The 18,459-nt window shown below is 33.9% G+C and overlaps 1 protein-coding gene across 1 annotated transcript in view; it reads right to left on the bottom strand.

The window, feature by feature from the left end:
* Positions 1-18,459, bottom strand: part of LOC150096813 (uncharacterized) — a 184,003-nt gene that overhangs the window by 12,327 nt on the left and 153,217 nt on the right. The window contains exons 12-14 of the mRNA XM_090408185.1: positions 14,291-14,359; positions 13,679-13,777; positions 8,819-8,914 (exon numbers count right to left, since the gene is read on the bottom strand). Of these exons, the coding sequence (XP_090264311.1) occupies positions 8,819-8,914; positions 13,679-13,777; positions 14,291-14,359 (264 nt within the window). The remainder of the gene's footprint in view (positions 1-8,818; positions 8,915-13,678; positions 13,778-14,290; positions 14,360-18,459) is intronic.

Below are 18,459 nucleotides of genomic sequence, written 5' to 3'. Positions count from 1 at the left end.
AGTGGAAGAAGTGCAAAATAATTCCCTTGCACAAGGGAGGTGCTATGACTGCAGAAGATTTTGCAAATGCAAATACCACATGGAACTCTTTTCAGATTAGAACAAATGATGATGGATATGACACTGGTTATGTGGATAAGAGAGTGTCTGCTGGACAGATATCAAAAAAGTGGTCTATGGAGGGCAGAATCGAGGCAAAAGCTGGTGGTTTGCCACAAGGTTCAGTGCTAGGACACTGAACCACTACTGTTTAATTTGTACATAAATGATATAGAAAATAACCTGAAAGGAAATATACAGTTGTTTGTTGATGATGCAAACTTAGGTAGAGTAATAGTGAATCATAGTGATGTGGAGAGTTTGCAGCATGATGATTGACAGCACGAATAGGCTATCAATATGAACAAAAGGTAACGGGTATCAGTTCAACGTGGAGAAATGTAAATACATATATTTTGGGGGTAAACAGATTAAAAGTTGTGTACCATATATATTGATGGAACTGTACTCCAGGAAATAGATGAAACTAGGGATTTAGGAGTGGTAGTAGTAGACAGAGAGTTGAAGTTTAGAGGACATATTGTTAAGGTTGCTCAAAAGATTATTCAACTATTGAAGAATACATTAACAAGTAGAGATAAGGAAGTTGTTATTCCTCTTTATAACGCCTTGATGCATCCACATCTGGATTACTGTGCTTAGGTCTTTTCTCCTGGGTTTCTAAGGAAGGGGGGGGGGAGAAAGTGGTGGAGAGGATTCAGAGGTGAGAAATCAAGATGGTGAGTAGTCTATGGAACATTCCGTCTGAGGATAGATTGAGTGTGTGAACTGCAGAAGTTGGTTGATAGGCAAAACAGAGGCAATATGATATAAACATTTAACTTACTTGAAGGGTTTTACAGAAATGATGCAGAAAATAATAGGTATCAGTTTAAGATAATGGGTATCAATTTTCATTTTTATCATTTTCCATAGAAATTGTTTCAGCATTTAGCTAGAGGGAGCAGAACAAGTGATCATCCCTGGTAGTTGAGTAAAAGTGTGGTTAGTAAGGGTGTTAGGACTAGATTTTTCACTTGAGTTGCAAATGAATGGAATCAGTTGTTAGCATACTGTCAGTTAATGAGGTCAAGGAGAGGTATGATATATTGTGTGGATAAATTGGGTCTCCTATGATGAGTCTTTGGACTCCATGGTGGTGCCCATAAATAGTAATAATAATGATAAGTATTGGCTGCCTTATAAGTATATATATCCTAGTTGGGGGAAATGCCAACTAGACCTCTAGGTGGTAGATGAATTTCATTTTTAAATAAATTATAATACTGAAATTAACTCACTTAAAATATTATTTATTAGTATAATTTTTGCCTGAATATCAAAGGCATCTTCAGTACAAAGCTAATAGAACAATAACTGACAATTCCAAAAGGTACCACCTAAGTAGCTAATGTAAGATAACTAAAAAAGGTCATTAAATTTCTTAACTTATTAAAAATAAATAAATAAATAAATAACACACACACACGCACACACACGCACGCACGCACGCACACACACACACACGCACACACACACACACACACACACACACACACACACAACACACACAATTAAAAAAAGTTAGGAAAGATTAGCTGATTTAAAAAGTACTACCTCCCACAAAAGGGATAGACGTAGACCATCGGATCTGTTTAAGTTAGGAGAGTGAAGTAAAGTTTCACATGTTTCTTTATAAAGCTGTTCCATGAGGAACCGACTTTTGTGAAGGACTGTCTTGTTCCAGTGAACTCTATGTCTAGTGCTGATGGCATGGTCAGCAAGTCCAGACTGTTCAGGTTCAAGGTATTGAATATAAGACTTGACAGTTCTTCTAGCTAAATAAATAAAGATCTTCCTGTTTGTCAGAAATAAGATAACCCACAAGAGCAAGGAATCTGGTAGACACCTGGATAATTAAGATGTGGAAGCTTGTCCTTTGCAGAAGTGAGAAAGATGGAGATTTTTATGATGGGCAAAAGGCAACAAAAATATTCAGTGGTTTTAAAACTTTTGCTATGTGTTCATTAATGCCTTGCACATAAGGGATAGGAATAAGAGTTATTTCTTCTGTATTCAAAGAGGTAGAGATACCAAAACTACTCAAAGCTTTTTTGATAAAAGAATTCTTATAACCATTAAATAAAAAAGTGGAAATAATTTGTTGCAATTCTTTCTGTAATAGCTCACCTGAAGAACATAAGGAGTGGGCCGGATGAATCAGTGTTTTAATAGTTCTAGCCTTTTGACTGAGATGGTGCTGAGATTCAGCATGGATATAATGACCTGTATGAGTCTTTTTCCTAAAAACTGAGAAATGTAGGTTACCATCTGGTTGGCAAAGAATTAAAAGATGTAAAAAGGCTAACTGCTTATTTACTTCTTCTTCTAGGGTGAATTTGGATCCTTGCATTTAATTTAGAAAGAAACTGTTGTAATTCATAAGAAGAGCCATTCCAGATAGCAAAAATGTCATCTACATATCTGAACCAATGAGTAGGTCTAAGTAGAAATGTTGTCAAAAATACATTGTTCAAAATGCTTTGTAAAGAAGTTGGCGATAGCAGGAGAAATAGGATTGCTCATTGCTGTTCCTTCGATTTGTTGATATAACTTGTTTTTAAAGGAAAAATAACCAGAATTACAAATTCAGAAAGGTTGTCATACTTATAAAATTTGAAAATTTTTATCAAATTTACTCACTTCAACTAGAAGAACTGCTACTTATATAAAAAATACTTTGGAATTTAAAAATAAAATTTCGGATCATTTGAACACTTCTGATATTATGATTAGTTTAGATGTTGTTTCATTATTTACTAATGTTCCTTTATCTGACAGCACTGAATTACTTACTGTCTGCATTACAGACATTGTTAAAATATTATTTTCATGGCTAATGTAGCCTACTTTTGTTTAGGAATGCCCCTTTTTCATAATGCCATTGGCTCGTTACCCAAAATTCCAGGGCATTAATGAAGTGTTATAAAACTAATAAAACTAATATATGAAGAATAAAAAATAGGAGAAATAAAGAGCCAAAAGGCTCTTTATTTCTTTATTTTGGGCATAACTTTTTGGATGTTGTTTTCTATCTCCTTTATTCCAGCGATGTGCCTTCATATGCTGTTAAAGGAAGAGGTTTTTTTTTTTTGGGGGGGGGGGGGGTAAAGCAACGTGTGGGGGGAATTATTTGAAAAAACCTGGGTTTTTTAATATGTATAATATTATTATTATTAAGGATGGAATGGATAAAGAGCATTCGCCCTAGAATAGTGGGGGGGGGGGGGGGGGGGGGGGAAGAGAAGGATCTGAAGATAGAAATCATTGCCTTGTCGATTTGTGAGGTATGTTTTTGTTTAAGGGCATGGACTGCTATCTCAGTTTTTTCTGTACATTAGACATACAAAACAATGAAACAATGCTTAGAATATCGGAAACAATAGCTATAAAATGTGACAAAAACTGAATAAATGTCCACCGACTCTACATAATCTCTAAGAGTTGGAAGCTCCACAACATAAAAATTAGTTCACGACTCCGACCAATAGGAAACAACACAAGTAACCAAAGACAGAAACACCTAACAGACATGACATAGCATCCACTTCTCCCACGTGTTCTGAAGATGACGGTTGTTGAAACGGCTCACCCCATCCCTTCCACCCCTGACTTTTTCCCTTAAATCCCTCCTCTTCCCCAAAAAAATAATTTCTATCTTCAGATCCTTCTCCCAAAGCTCTCTCTACCCACTCTTAATAATAATAATATTATACATATATTAAAACCCAGGTTTTTTGCAAATAATTCCCCCCCCCCACTTCCCCCAAAAAACTCTTCCTTTAACAGTTTAACAGCTTAACTTCAAAAATGCCCTTATGAAGCACATCGCCAGAATAAAGGAGACAGAAAACAACATCCAAAAAGGTATGCCCAAAATTTCTCCTATTTTTTATTCTTCATATATTAGTTTTATAACACTTCATTAATGCCCTAGAATTTTGGGTAACCAGCCAATGACATAGTAAAAAAGGAGCACTCCTAAACAAAAATAGGCTATATATTAGCCATTAAAATAATAGTTTATTTTTAGAGGAGTAACACGGGAATTTTTCCAAAAATAATACCTATTGTTAAAATATTTGATTTTGTAATACATTCTGTAATACATTTTGCAATACATTCATACCAGTGGACCCATACAGTTCAAACATCTCGATCAGTGGTCAACTGTAGTTAAATTTGGACATCCTGATATTTTATTAGCTTTCAGGGACTGTTCTTTTACTTCATCCTGTGTTATTATTCACTTTACATGTTTATTCCCAGGTATTTAAATTATTACTTGTTCTGATTGGTTTTTTTGCAGTTACCATTGTTTTTGATTTCTCTGTTGATATATGCATGTTAAAACTGCTACATATCTGTTGGAGTTTGAATAATTGCTTTTGGAGATCATCTTCATTTTCTGCAAGTAATGATACATCGTTTGCATATCCAACCAAATTTAATTTTTTTTCAAATTTTTATTCTATTTAATTTTTGTTTCTTAAATTCTATTATCATATTGCCCATGCTTATGTTAAATAAACATGGATTTAAAGAATCACTTTGTCTGATCCTTTTCCTTATAGGGATTTTTTTGTGTATTTGCATTCTGATTTCTTATTACACATTCATTTTACATATATATCTTAGACCAGTGGTGTTCAACCTTTTTTTACTACACGAGCTACTTTTCTATAAAAATTTATTCGGCAATCTACTCTCTTATATAGATCACGTTCCCCCAACCTGATATCTGATTATGCACAAATAAACAACTAAAAATAAATAACTAAAAAAAAATACACAACTAAATAAAAATTTATTCGGCAATCTACTCTCTTATATAGATCACGTTCCCCCAACCTGATATCTGATTATGCACAAATAAACAACTAAAAATAAATAACTAAAAAAAAATACACAACTAAAAACTTTATTTGTGTATTTAAAAATCTATTAATCACTTTTAATTATTTTAATACGACAGAACAAACAAACAAATATATTGGAATAAAATATTTATTTCTCTATTTTGGAAAACCAAAGTTAGAAAAAACAAAAGATCGATTATAAACTCACAAGTTACAGGAAATGCTGGTTGATTAAAAAAATAAATAAATAAATAAAAAATAAAATAAAATAATGTGAAATTTGGCATTGTTTGGATCTCGCAATATTTTCATAGTCAAGTTGATATAAAGAAGTGACCAATCGCATACAATCATCCAAATGATCGTTTGTAATTTGGTTTCTTAATTGATTTTTTATGACGGGCATATTTGAAAAAGCGGATTCTGACAAGTATGTCGATCCGAAACACAACAGAATTTTTCGCGCAATATCAGTTAATATTGGAAATTTTTCATGTGCATACTTCCAAATGACTTCATTGTTTATTGATTTTAAATGTAAACTATTCTGAATGTTTATTATCTCAAGTTCTACTTCAACTTGGTTTATATCAAACAGCCCACTAATTTTATTTGAAATTTCTGTGATGTTCAAGTTTTCTTGAAATGGATTATTGATAAAAGATACAATCATTTCAGTTTTATTAAAATCTTTAAATCTTGAATTTATTTCTTCCTCAACTAATTCTATTTCATGAATAAATTCTTTTAAATCATAGCAAAGCATTTCTTGATTTTGTTCAAAAAATTTTAATAAATATGGGAGACGTCTAAATTCGTGGTCATTTATATTTTTCTTTAATAAAAGTAAGTATTGTTGGAAAGTTTTTATTGAACTTAACATGTCAATTAAATTTTTATCTCTACCTTGTAACTCTAAATTTAAATTGCTTAATTTCATACAGAAATCTACTAAAAATGATAAGTGTAACAACATTTTATCACTCAGTGTGGATAAATATCTCCTTTTTCATCAAGAAAAATTTTATATCATTAATTAATACAAGAAATCTTTCTAAAAATTGACTTCTGCTGAGCCAGCGAACATTACTGTACAACAGAAGTTCCCTATCATCTGCCTGTAATTTAAATAACTGCCATTGTAGGGCTTTTCCTCGAACAGAATTTACAATTTTAAATGTAATATCCAAAACATCTTTTGTGTTTAATCTTCTACTACACACTTATTGGTCTATAATATAGTGGTACGTTAAAAAATCTGGATATTTGTCATCATTTTTATATAATGAAATGAAGCCTGATTTATTACCTATCATTGCAGGAGCACCACCCAATGGTAATAGACACAAGTTTAAAAAGCGAAAGTTTGTGTTGTTTCACAAATTCATCAAATGCCGAAAAAATTTCTTCTCCCCTAGTCCTTCCCAATAATGGTATAATTTTCAAAAGTTCTTTACTTGAATAATCTTGAAATACCATGCGAATAAATACCATTAGCTGAGCGATATCAATGAAGTCGTTTGAGTCATCAAATTATAATAAAAATGCAACACACTGGTGAATGTCTGACATTATCTTGGCCTGGAAACTTTTCTCAGGCAATTGGAACTCTTCCTTTCGGCAATTTGAAACCTTGTCTGCAGCCTAGAAGTAGTCTCTCTCTCTCTCTAGTGATGTCTCGAACCGAGAAGCTCCTTTCTGGAAGCTGGAAACTCGTCTCTCAAGCAATGTGGATCCGGGCAGTCTCTCTGACGGTGACTCTGGACCAGGCGACCTCTTCTCTGACAGCAATTCTGGAACCAGGACCCCTTCTGCTTGTTTCAGTCCCTTTTTATTAGGCCTCCTCTGAGACCTCACATGAAGTTTGGCAACCCCCAAAGAATCGGTATGAGTCTTTCATCTTAGGTTTCAAGTGTGGCGTGCCTTTTGTTCTCTTCCGCTTTCTTTTGATTATAAGTTGCCAGCCATCGGAAAGTTGTTTGAACTCTTTCTGACTGACTTCAGAGATGTTTACACTTAGAGCCTGCAAGCCTTTCTCATACATACAAATTTCAATCTTTCAATCTTTTCAATCTTTCTAATGCCGACATGTACAGCTTTGGCGACAAAAACATTGCCTTTGTTTTTAACACTCTAACATATTCTTATTAACGCAGTATATGCAGTTAGCTTCAAAAGAGTTATTTACAAAAACATCTAATACAAACTATACCGAGACAAACAAAGTTTATTTTTTTACAATATTCACATGGGACTTAACCTAAGTAAAAAAATCGATGTAATGTGCTTTGGAATATTTAATATTTATGCTACAATCGAGTTTTTACACTTTGCTTATAATCGTATTCACTTGGCTCACTGTTTGACTTCCACTGCAAATTAAATTTGCATCCAAATTTAATTCATTTACCCGGACTTATAAGAAAATTACTCATATAACAATTTTAACGAAAAATAAATAAACGATAGCAATACACTTAAAGCGAATTAAAAATAATACAAAATAATGATAAATAAAATATTATGTTTTCAGTTTTAATTAAATTTGTAAGTAAATAGGAATACACAAGAGATTGACCAAAAATCGCTCTGCGATCGACGGGTTGAACACCCCTGTCTTAGACTATTTCAATGATTTCCAGTGGCAGTGGCGCACCCATAGGGGGGGGGGGGCAACGGGCCTGGGCACCCCCCAAAGAAAAGGAAAAAACACTAGAAAAATTTCCAAAAATCTTTTCCTAATTAAAATTCATTTTTTTTATTTATGTTGTGTGCTACTTATGAATTAGTGATAACTGCAGATGCTCAGTTATAGGTAGTATGCGATGTGTAGTGCGTATTCACAAAACGTCTACTCAACTCGCCCCCCCCCCCCAAAGGTTAAATCCTGAGTGCACCACTGTCCAGTGGTATCTTTCTTGATGCTAGTACTTTCAGGACATCCTGTCATCTAATTCTATTGAAAGCTTTCTCTAAGTCAGGGCTTTCCAACCTTAGGTAATCTGAGGGCTGCATTAAAAAAAAAAAAAGATTTATCCAAGGGCTCTATCACAATGCATACCTAGTAATTTGGTGAGCAGCATCGACACAACCTTGATAGCTGAACAAACGAACACCACCAATTGCACACTCACATTCCCCATGAGCACCCAGAGCATGCACGTTGAAACAAAACGGAGTAATAACGCTTCTTTGACATGTCTAATATTTGAAAAACATATGGGTTTTATATAGTGATGTAAAAAAACCAAATAAAATTACCAATATCGAGCTTATCGATTAGCAATAGAATTAAAATATATAATATGCATTCGATTCAAATTGTTATTTTATTTTTTCCTCATGAAAATCAAAACCACAGGTGGGCCACACAAAATCACACTGCAGGCAGTGTTTTGGACAGCTCTGCTCTAAGTCAATGAAACAGATAAATATTGGTTTGTAAAAATTCTGTTCCTTTATTTCTTTTCTTTGTACATAAGTACATAATCTTTCTTTACAGAATCCATGTTGTTCAATAAAATAAAAAATAATAAACAATAAAACCATTATCATTTATTCTTTTATGGTCATGTATTGAAAGAACTGTATGTTTTTTTTTTCTTGACTTGGTTGGCTAAGTGCTGATCATTGCACTTTTGTCTTCCTTATAAACTAAACTACTTCTTCCTAACCTGCTTTTTTATATTTATTATATGACCAATTATTGCCTTCCACGCGGAACTGGTTATGTTATTTTTGCAGGCTGAATTCATACAGTGAGCCGGAAGGAGCTTAAGTCATCTTATTGTACTATTCATGAAATTTATAAAACTTTTAGTATCTTCAGAACAGCAAACAAGTATAAATTTATAGCTTACATTTTCTTAGCCTAAAACCATTTTCTTTCTTAGGAATTTCTTGACTGCTTTCAGATAACTGATAATCAGTATTCAGATCAGCTGGGTCAGAGGCATCTGTATTTCAAAAAAAAAAAGTATATCATAATTTCTAGTACGACAACACCAAATGTATGCAGCAAACTGCTTTTTCTGGGTTATACAAACTAACTAATGAAACTTTTTTTAAAATAAAAACAAAAATGTGATGAAGTAATAGATAAGTATTTTATCTATATGTTTGTTGAAGTATTTTAAAATGAACACAACATAAAACTAAGACATACATATATAATCTAAAGAAAAAAAAATACTGATTCAATGATTTATTACATGATAAATCCATACTTTGCTGGTCAGGTTGATTGAGTGGTTACTGTATCCAATCTCCACCAACAGACTGTGGGGATTAGAATCCTGTTGCTGACATGCATGTTTGTGATTGTCTTTAGGTGAAGGAGAATTTCATCACTAGGTGATGAAATTCAAGGCTATTGCTTTGCTTATTGCAGGTTTGAAGAAGTTCCATGTTTGATTTCTAATAGGATGTTTAGCTTATGTGCCAAATAAAAAAATATTTGGCACATAATCTAAACATCCTAATTTATATATATATATATATATATATATATATATATAAATTAATTAATAAAATTAGAAAAAATATACTTAACCTACCCATGGTACTAATATACTATAGATTTACAACCTTTTTGTAAAAGTAAGAATCATAAAAAATAACTCAAAAAATACTTTTCCATGCATATTCTTCCGATGATAAGGTCATCCTCTTTCATAGAATGCCCTTCACTCAACGATTCTCAACTTTAAGTCTTCTGGGATTACACCTGCCCTGTTCTAAAGGAGTTACTGAAATTATCCTCACTGTAATGTAGTCCTTCATTCCCATTCTATTAAAAATTCCCACTCTATCTCAGCCACAATTTAACAAGTGTGCTAAGTCAGTCCAAAAGAAAAAGTCAACATATCATAAGTGATTTAAGACAATAAATACACTGAGAATAAGGGTGTATGGTGAAGTATGCAATAAATGCAAAACAATCATCAATAAATCCAAACTGAACCGAGAATCTAAATATCCAGGAGTCACTTCCTGTACAAACTGTAGTCAGGCCTTCTAGTGGCCCACATAACTTTGGCTTATCCGAGAAAGACTGCACAGAAGCAGAATAATAAGAGGGAGGAGAAGCATGAGAAGGAGGTTGTGAAAGTACTGGGCAAAGTGAAGAATATGAGAGTGGCAATTCGATGAGTGAAGAGGCAGGAAAATTTAACTGATCAGAGTTGAGCAAGAGTAAAATAACCATAATAAATAGAGAGAGAGAGAGAGAGAGAGAGAGAGAGAGAGAGAGAGAGAGAGAGATGATGTGAATGGGGTTATCTTAAATAAAGTGAGATCAGTCATATCCGAAGGTGCATGGAATGGTAGTGATGATATGAAGTTGGTAACATAGACTGGTGATGCAGCAAAAGACAGTAATGTCAGAACATGGCTTTTTAATCTTCCTATGGGAAGATTATATCAATCCTACCCACAAAAGGTCAATAATGTACAGCATATTTAGTATCATGGTGAGGATGCAAGGTTAAATAATCTCAGAACTGTTATAAAACATGTATGGAACGTTTTCATACTTGTTATATAAATAAGCAACCTAAAAGACCACGTTCACATTTTAACTTTCACAAATATCCATGCCACAGTAGAATTTGAAAACTACAGTTGATTGAGCATGCAAATCCTACTATACAGGCAGGAATAGAAATAGATGGATGCATAATATTCTGAGAGGAGAGTACTCTTAATGATAGCCAAGGAATTATGCTCAGTCAGGGTAGAAGACTGCATAATATATTTTAGGTTGCAAGATTAAGATGAATAGAACATCATATCTAAGAGACTGCTATTATAAGATTGGGCATGCAGAGGACATCACCTATGAAATGTTCAGATAAATTGCTTGGAGGATTAAAAGCATAGTGATCTTAATAGAATTTTAATTATGAAAATATGAATTGGAAAGAGGAGTAGCATATGGAAGAAAAGAGTGAAATTTCTGATGTTCCTGCAGAATAATTTATGTTAGTTTTTTTTTTTTTTTTTAAATGTGACTCCTGCAACAAAAAGTCAAAACCTATAGTACAGAGATAGACTAAGGTTTTAATTAGTTTCTATTTTATTTATTTTTAAACTATTTATTTTAATTTGTAAACATAATCTAGAAACTCTGCTCTAGGGACAACATATGGAACTTTTTTTCAAGCCACTTCAAGGCATCATTCTGTATCCAAGACAGGATTCAAATCCACAGCCATTGGCTTGAGAGTTAACAATTAAATTTATTAAATATGCAACATGTTTCATCGGAGTGGCCAACTTCTTCAGGCGTGAGAGAACATAGAAAGCAAATAAAAACACTATAAAGAAGCATTGATCACTATAAAACTATAAATTTGACTATAACACACAGTTAACTTTGAACTGGAGCTACAGTCCACGTTAAAGTTCTATTGTTAGATACCTGTGCGCGTGTGGCTTCATGAGTGCACCAATATCTGACAGCAGAGCTGAATAAGTCCGGTAAATTGTAGCTGAGGTTACTGTTTATATGAAGAGAGTCCATGACAATTTCTCTAAACTTGACTATGCGGCGTTCTACCTCATCGTGGCATATGTGAAGGTTTAAAGTTGTTGTCCAATTTATCTTATGTTGGCGGCCTTCATTATTTGTATTTACTGAAAACAGGACATGGCTTGAGAGGGCACTAGCTGTGGTTCTTTTGTAAGCAATGTCTCTTTGGTGTTCTTTGAGACGTAGCAGGATGGATTTTTCTGTTTGGCCATAGTATGGTTTTCCACAGTCACGTGTGATTTTGTACACACCTGGGAATTGTAGATGGTTGTGAGCTTGTTTGTATTTGCTTAAACTTGATCTTAGTTTGGGAAGAGTAGAGAAGCATGTTTTTATGTTAAACTTTCCCAGAATTCTTCTTAGTTTCTTGGAGAGCATGCTGATGTATGGCAAGGAGATATAACCTTTGGGATCATCTTGTGTTTCTACGTTGTTTCATTGATGGTGGTATAGTTGTTTATTGATAGTTTTTGAAGAATAGCCATTGTTTTTGAAGGTCCTTTTAAGATGTTGTAGTTCTTCATCTGACAGTACAGATCTGGCACGATGCGCTAGAGTTGAGATGATACCCATCTCCTGTGCCGGATAGTGATGTGAGGATGCATGTAGGTGTGTGCGTAAGTTTTCTAAAGATGGAGATTTTTATGGAGTTAGATGTCTTAGTAAGTTTTACGTCCAGAAATCTTTAGAAAACTTACGCACAGATTTTTATGGAGTTAGATGTCTTAGTAAGTTTTACGTCCAGAAAAGGTAGAGATCTATTTTCTTCAATTTCCATGGTTAATTTGATGTCTTGGTGGAAGTTGTTTAAGTGATTTAGAAGAGTGTGAAGATTGTTTATATATATATATATATATATATATATATATATATATAAAATTAACAAAAAAAAAAAATAAAAAATCCTTACCCAGCCCATGGTATGAATGTTGTGTAGGTTTTCAAAAAACCATTTGTGGGTGGGATCAACACATAAAAAAAGTACTTTCACTTCACTAAGAACTTTATCTTTCTTTGTAGCAACTGTAACAATGGTAGTGTAATGCTACAGCAGTAGTGTGAAGTTTAGCCTACAGCATCTCTCAGTGTTCAAGACGCCATCATCACTAAATTTAAGCATTTTAACCTTAGTATCTTAATATCTAAGTTTACATGTCTTATTATTATTATTTTTTTTTACTGGAAACAACAGCACCCTTACTTTGAATTTTACCTGACATTATTAACAAAGAAATAAAATAATAGTTATAAGTTTATAATTCACAGCATCAAAACACACGCACGCACGCACGCACAGAAAGAGAGAGATGTAGTGAGCAATGATGTAAACAAACAGTTCATGAAAACTATCCATTGGTTGATTCAAGGGAGTGTCATGTCACTAAAACTGTTCTATGCACAAATGCAGTTATCATATAAATGGGCACTGGCCCAACTGAGATGCATCTGGAGTGAATGCAGCATTATATTTGCCAGCTTGGTTGACCGAGTGGCTAGCATATCTGATCTCCAGCCAAAAGGCTGTGGGTTCGAATCCTGCAGTGGGCATGGATGTTGGTGATTGTCTGTGAAAATAGTAGTGGTGGCATTGATGGAGATGATGATAATGGTAGTTGCGGTTCATTGTAGTTGGTGGATTGAGTAGTGGAGACGGAGAGTTGTAAAGTAGGTGCCTTCCCTCGATGAGTCTTTGGACTCCCTTGAGATGTCACATAATAATAATAATAATAATAATAATAATAATAATATAAACAGTCATTGATCATAACTTAAAAGTGTCATAAAGTGCCATATGCAGATCATCATAAAGTAGGGTATTACTATGCATGGAATTTAAATTTAATGATACCATTTTGTAGTGCTTACTTGCACAAAAATTGCCTTTTCCACTTATTTCATTTGTAATTGAAAAAAAGTATTTTTTTCTTCCTTTACAAATAAGGAAAATTCACATATAACACATTATTTAGATATAATAATAAACCAATATTAGTTTAGCATTTATTGATAATTATAGCAATTAAAAATTATTAAAAATTTTTAATGTACTGTTTAAAAATATTAAAAAAAAACTATATACAACAATAAACGCAGTTGTCATGTGTAACTATGGCACTGCACATAAAAATCTTTTCCTTAACAGCAGTCTCTCAAAACAATAAAGAAGCATAAATTTATAGTCACTCACACATTTTTTGTTGAAAGCCATCAGCATTTTCCTCAGAATTTCCCTGAATGCCTTCTGACATCTGGTAGTCATTATTAAGAATAGATTCCTCAGAAGCATCTATGAAAGAAAATACTATGAAATGTAATAAGGAAACTATAATAGCAGTTTTAAGTTGTTGTTTTTTTATTAAATTTCAATATGACTTACTTTACATTAATAACTGATACTGTATATATAGCAGAAAGTATTTATAATACATTCTCTCAATTATCCAGTCAGGAGTAAGAAATTAATTTCCTAGTCAGTGCAGCAGTTACAAAGACTAGGTAATATGAGAAATCACCTGATGTGCTATCCAATTCAATAAGATCAAATGTCAGTTAACTGACAGCTATTTGAGGATTGAATAATTTAAAGATCACCATATAGCAAACAAACAAATGAACTGATACCATTTATTCAAAAGTTTCCTGATTTCAATCAATTTATAAGAAAGATGATAATGTTAAGGCTGAGTAATATAAACTTTGGATAAAAATGAAATTCCTAAGATTAGAAAAAATATTTATATAATGATTAAAAATTTAAAAAAAGAGTAAAAAAAATCTTGAAAGTTTTAGTTAACTTTACCATAGTCATCTGTAAAGTTGATGGGAAGGAACATCCTGGACATGTTAAGCTCCATAAGCTGCAAGAACTCTAAACCAAAAAAGAAAAGGGGAAATATATCAAAAAATTGAATATCATCTGAAATTCTCTCCATCAAATGTTTATTGACATATTTATTTATTGGTAATACAAATCAATCTTTATTCAAAGCTACAAAGGTAAGGATTAACATGCAGACACTCCCTGACTTACAAAAACATTCCATTTTGCAAACTTTTTCATAAGTTTATGGTAGTGATGTGGCTATTGGTTTACGTTACTTTAACATTAAAGGGCAATTAGGAATAAACCAGAAACACTGAAAAAAAAATAATTTAATTAACTATTTATTAGTCATCAATCAATAGTTAGAGTAGTGGATGACTTGCAAAGTAGAAGGTTGTTGTGATGTAGCCTGGTTAGATCTTCCTGAAGATCTTATCAAGCGATGACTAGATACTAGCCTTTTTCTTCACTTTATAAATTCTTGATAACAGGCTAACATATCATCTCCCTCCCTCCCTACTTAGGCTGTTCAAGAACCATGTAACTTTGAGATTCATCCTCTGATATGTGATAATATGTGTGGCTTTTCTTGGTTCTTGAGAACCTCAGCTTGAGTGGTTTCTATTAACTTATGTAAATATACAGATGCTCCTGGCATTTGTATATTCACATAAGTTAATATACAAATGCTCTGATGCTCCTGGCATTTTTATATTAACTTATGTGAATATAGAAATACCAGGAGCATCAGGGACAAAGTGAGTGAGTTTGTTGCCTTGGTGAATACATTGTTGGCACATTAGTGAAACCTAGCTCTCAGAGTCAGATGTGGTCAGATTCATGCCTATAACTAACAACCAGAATCAAGTCACAGGTTTAGTATTTTCAGAAAGGACAGAAATAGGAAAAGAAGGGAGCAAGATTACTACTTATGGCATCAGATTATTTGAGTCCAGTTAGAGCAGTGTTTCTCAACGTAGGGCATATGCCCCACAGGGGGGGCAATTAGAAAATGTACATGTACATATTTGTATTATACGTTTTCAGAACTTGGCTGACTATTATGCTAGAGGGGGGGGAGGGGGCATCAAAATCTTTGAGGTGTTGAGGTGGGGCATGATCCAAAAAAGGTTGAGAAACACTGAGTTAGAGTAAAAACTCATGAAAGCAATAATGGTAACAATGTTCCATGCAGCAGTGAGTTTGAGGCTATCTCATGTGGAGGCTAACAGGATCACATACATGGTGGGGTGTTGCTACAGATCTGATGTTCAGTTGCTGAGGATGATGTGGAAATGCACCACCAGATTACTCTTATTGGTACTAATCATTATGGATGACTTAAATTATCCAAATATTGATTGAGTAGCAAAGAAGACCCATAAGAATGAAGGAACATTTATTGAGCTGTTTCAAGTAGCATGTTAAAGAAGAAACTCAAGATCAAAGAGTGCTGGATTTGTTCACAGCATCAGGTGGGGTCTCAGTTAAGAATGTGACAATTTTGTCTCCAGTTAGTGAGCATGATCATGCTCTAATGACCTGAGAAGGATGTTCCAATTTGAACAGGTAATATGCTGAATTACAAAGCTGGAAATCAGGAAAATTTTAGGAGAATACAGTGTTCCATTCTGTGGTGTCAGTTACTGAATGAAAAGAATATCAGTTCATAAGAGGAAGCAAAAAGTTGTTTAAATAATGCAGAATCTGAATGTATTCCAAGAATCAGAAGAAAAAATGGGATTGGAGTGAAATGGATGTGCATCCTTATTAAACAAGAGATCCATAAGAAGATGATAATGCAGAAGAATATTGTGAGAATAAGGATGAGAAGAGTTATGAAATATATACAGAACAGGCCAGAAAAGTTATAAATATTATATGGATATGAAGCTAGAATATAAAAAGAAACTGGTTGAGTAGGCTATGGACAACTGAATAGAATTTTATCATTATGCTGCAAGTAAAAGAAGGACTGAAAGTGGAAGAATAGCTTTATTGAATGCAGATGGTGCACATGTTTGAAGCAAATATGATTGTACACATAAGTGCTTACTTTGCCAAGATCTAGTACAGCACTACTATATTGGATAATGACAGAGGTGCATGAAAAGGAGGCTCTAGAGCTGGTGTATGAACTGGCCAAAAATTTGCTAATAGGAACAGATGGGTTATTAGCATGTATGCTAAAGGGATGTTCAGTTGAAGTGGTTGGGTCCTGGACAACCAGTTATATAGTTTGAACCTTAACTCAGAAAAGAGATCGCAAATGAATGGAAATAATGTATAATAATAATGTTGTAAAAGAGTAGTGCAAAATTTATGTGTAACTACTAATATTTCAATATCTCTGGGATGGTGGTGAAGATTTAGAGAAGTTAGTGAGAACTTACAGAAATGGGTTAACAGACAAGCTATACTTTCCAAGGATCAGGATTTGTTTACTAAAGGGAGGTCATTGTCTGAGTAATTTACTTTATAATATTTTATAATAGTGTTACATCACATCTGAGTTAGAGAAAGAGAATGGATACACTATGATACCATGGGACTTTGCTAAGGCATTTGACAGGATACCACATGAAAGGCTGTTGCGTAATTTGGGTTTTTCATCCCACATTACGCAATGCCTAAAACCGAACATAGTTGGACTGCAGATGGAAATGGTTTGAGGATGGGGGGGAGGAATAAATGGCGAGTCTGCCAGATTTAGGATGGAGTCAGTGGTGTACTCCATGGATCAGTCCCTTGTGTACCTATCCCTTGGACCATTGTTGCACAATCTATACCTTACATTCATGCAGTGCTGCATTTTGTATGTATGCCACATCTAGCAGGAACATACTTGATTGCATAACATGTTTTCAACATCAGACAGGCACATTTTTTATACATTTATCAATATATATGACATGCAAGTTTCAAGTTTTTTTTAGCAGAATTTTTATTTTTGCAAATTAGTTGAGCAAGTGCAAAGTGAGTGATCATTATGGGGAACTTTAATTATAACAACATAAACTGGGCAGAGGAAGCAGCATACAGTAATAAGGGAACTGAATTTTTAGACTAGTGGGGAAACAAATGTCTTAAGCAGCATGGAGTGTAACACCACAATCAAGACTTTGGACTTTGTCATAACATCAGAGGATCTGACTATGACTGAGATGTCATACTTGTCCTTGTGTGGTCAAAGTGACCATGTAATTCTGACTTCGAGGATGAATAGGAATGCAGAAGTATCAAGGCAAGAGAAACCAATTAAGAAAAATGTGTTAACAACAGTCACAGATTGTATTCCTTGAGTGAAAAGACAAAGTAATTAGGAGTAAAATGTATGACCAGGGAACTTAAACAGGAATTGCAGATGTAAAAGAGGTTATGGAAGGCACATAAAGAAGAGAGGTAGAGAGCAGTTGAATGAGGAATATAAAGCTCAGGCTGGGAAAGTGACTAGTATATTAAGGAGAGAAAAATTAGAATATAAAAAGAAACTGGCATTGCGATTCTTTTTCTGTGGCCAGTAGGAAGAAAATGACTCGAAAATGGATGGATAAGCAGTCAGTGACCAAGATAGATGATATAATAGCACTATTTAATGATCACTTTATTAGGGTATGTAGCATATGTGCTCTCCAGCCAAGAGGCTGCAGGTTCAAGTCCCACCATGGGCATAGATGTTTGTGATTGTCTTACTAACTCTGTGTGGAAGAAGTATCTGTGACCCTACCACTTCTAGCAGAAGGCTTCACTTCCAAAACCCTGTGAAGTATGGTAGTGATGATATGGCATCTACTGACACCAATGTGAATAACAAACTAACTTATTAGAATGTTCCAACCTGGTAAAGCAAGCTTTATTCCTAGAGGAATAAGGAAAGGGGAAAGATTAGAAGTGAATAAAGCACTCTAGATGTCAATTAGGCAGTGAAAATAGATGAGAGTTTACATTTTAAGAGAATGTGCTAAGGAAATGAATGTACTATTAACCTGGCTACTTTAGGAAAGTCTTGTAATAGGACAAGTTCCCGAGGAGTGAAAGCAGGAGTAAGATAGTGCTGTTGCACAAGGGTGGTGGTAGAATGCAGGTATTGAAATGTACACATGTTTGCATTTCTTCAGTGATTGTTAAGATTTGGAAAAAATTGG

This window comes from Typopeltis vanoorti, chromosome 18, assembly GCF_054136105.1.
Source record: "Typopeltis vanoorti isolate ZY-2024b chromosome 18, IOZ_Tvanoo_1.0, whole genome shotgun sequence".
NCBI lineage: Eukaryota > Metazoa > Arthropoda > Arachnida > Uropygi > Thelyphonidae > Typopeltis > Typopeltis vanoorti.
The sequence above is the reverse complement of the archived record's forward strand: the minus strand, read 5'-3'. Positions and strand labels throughout refer to the sequence as shown.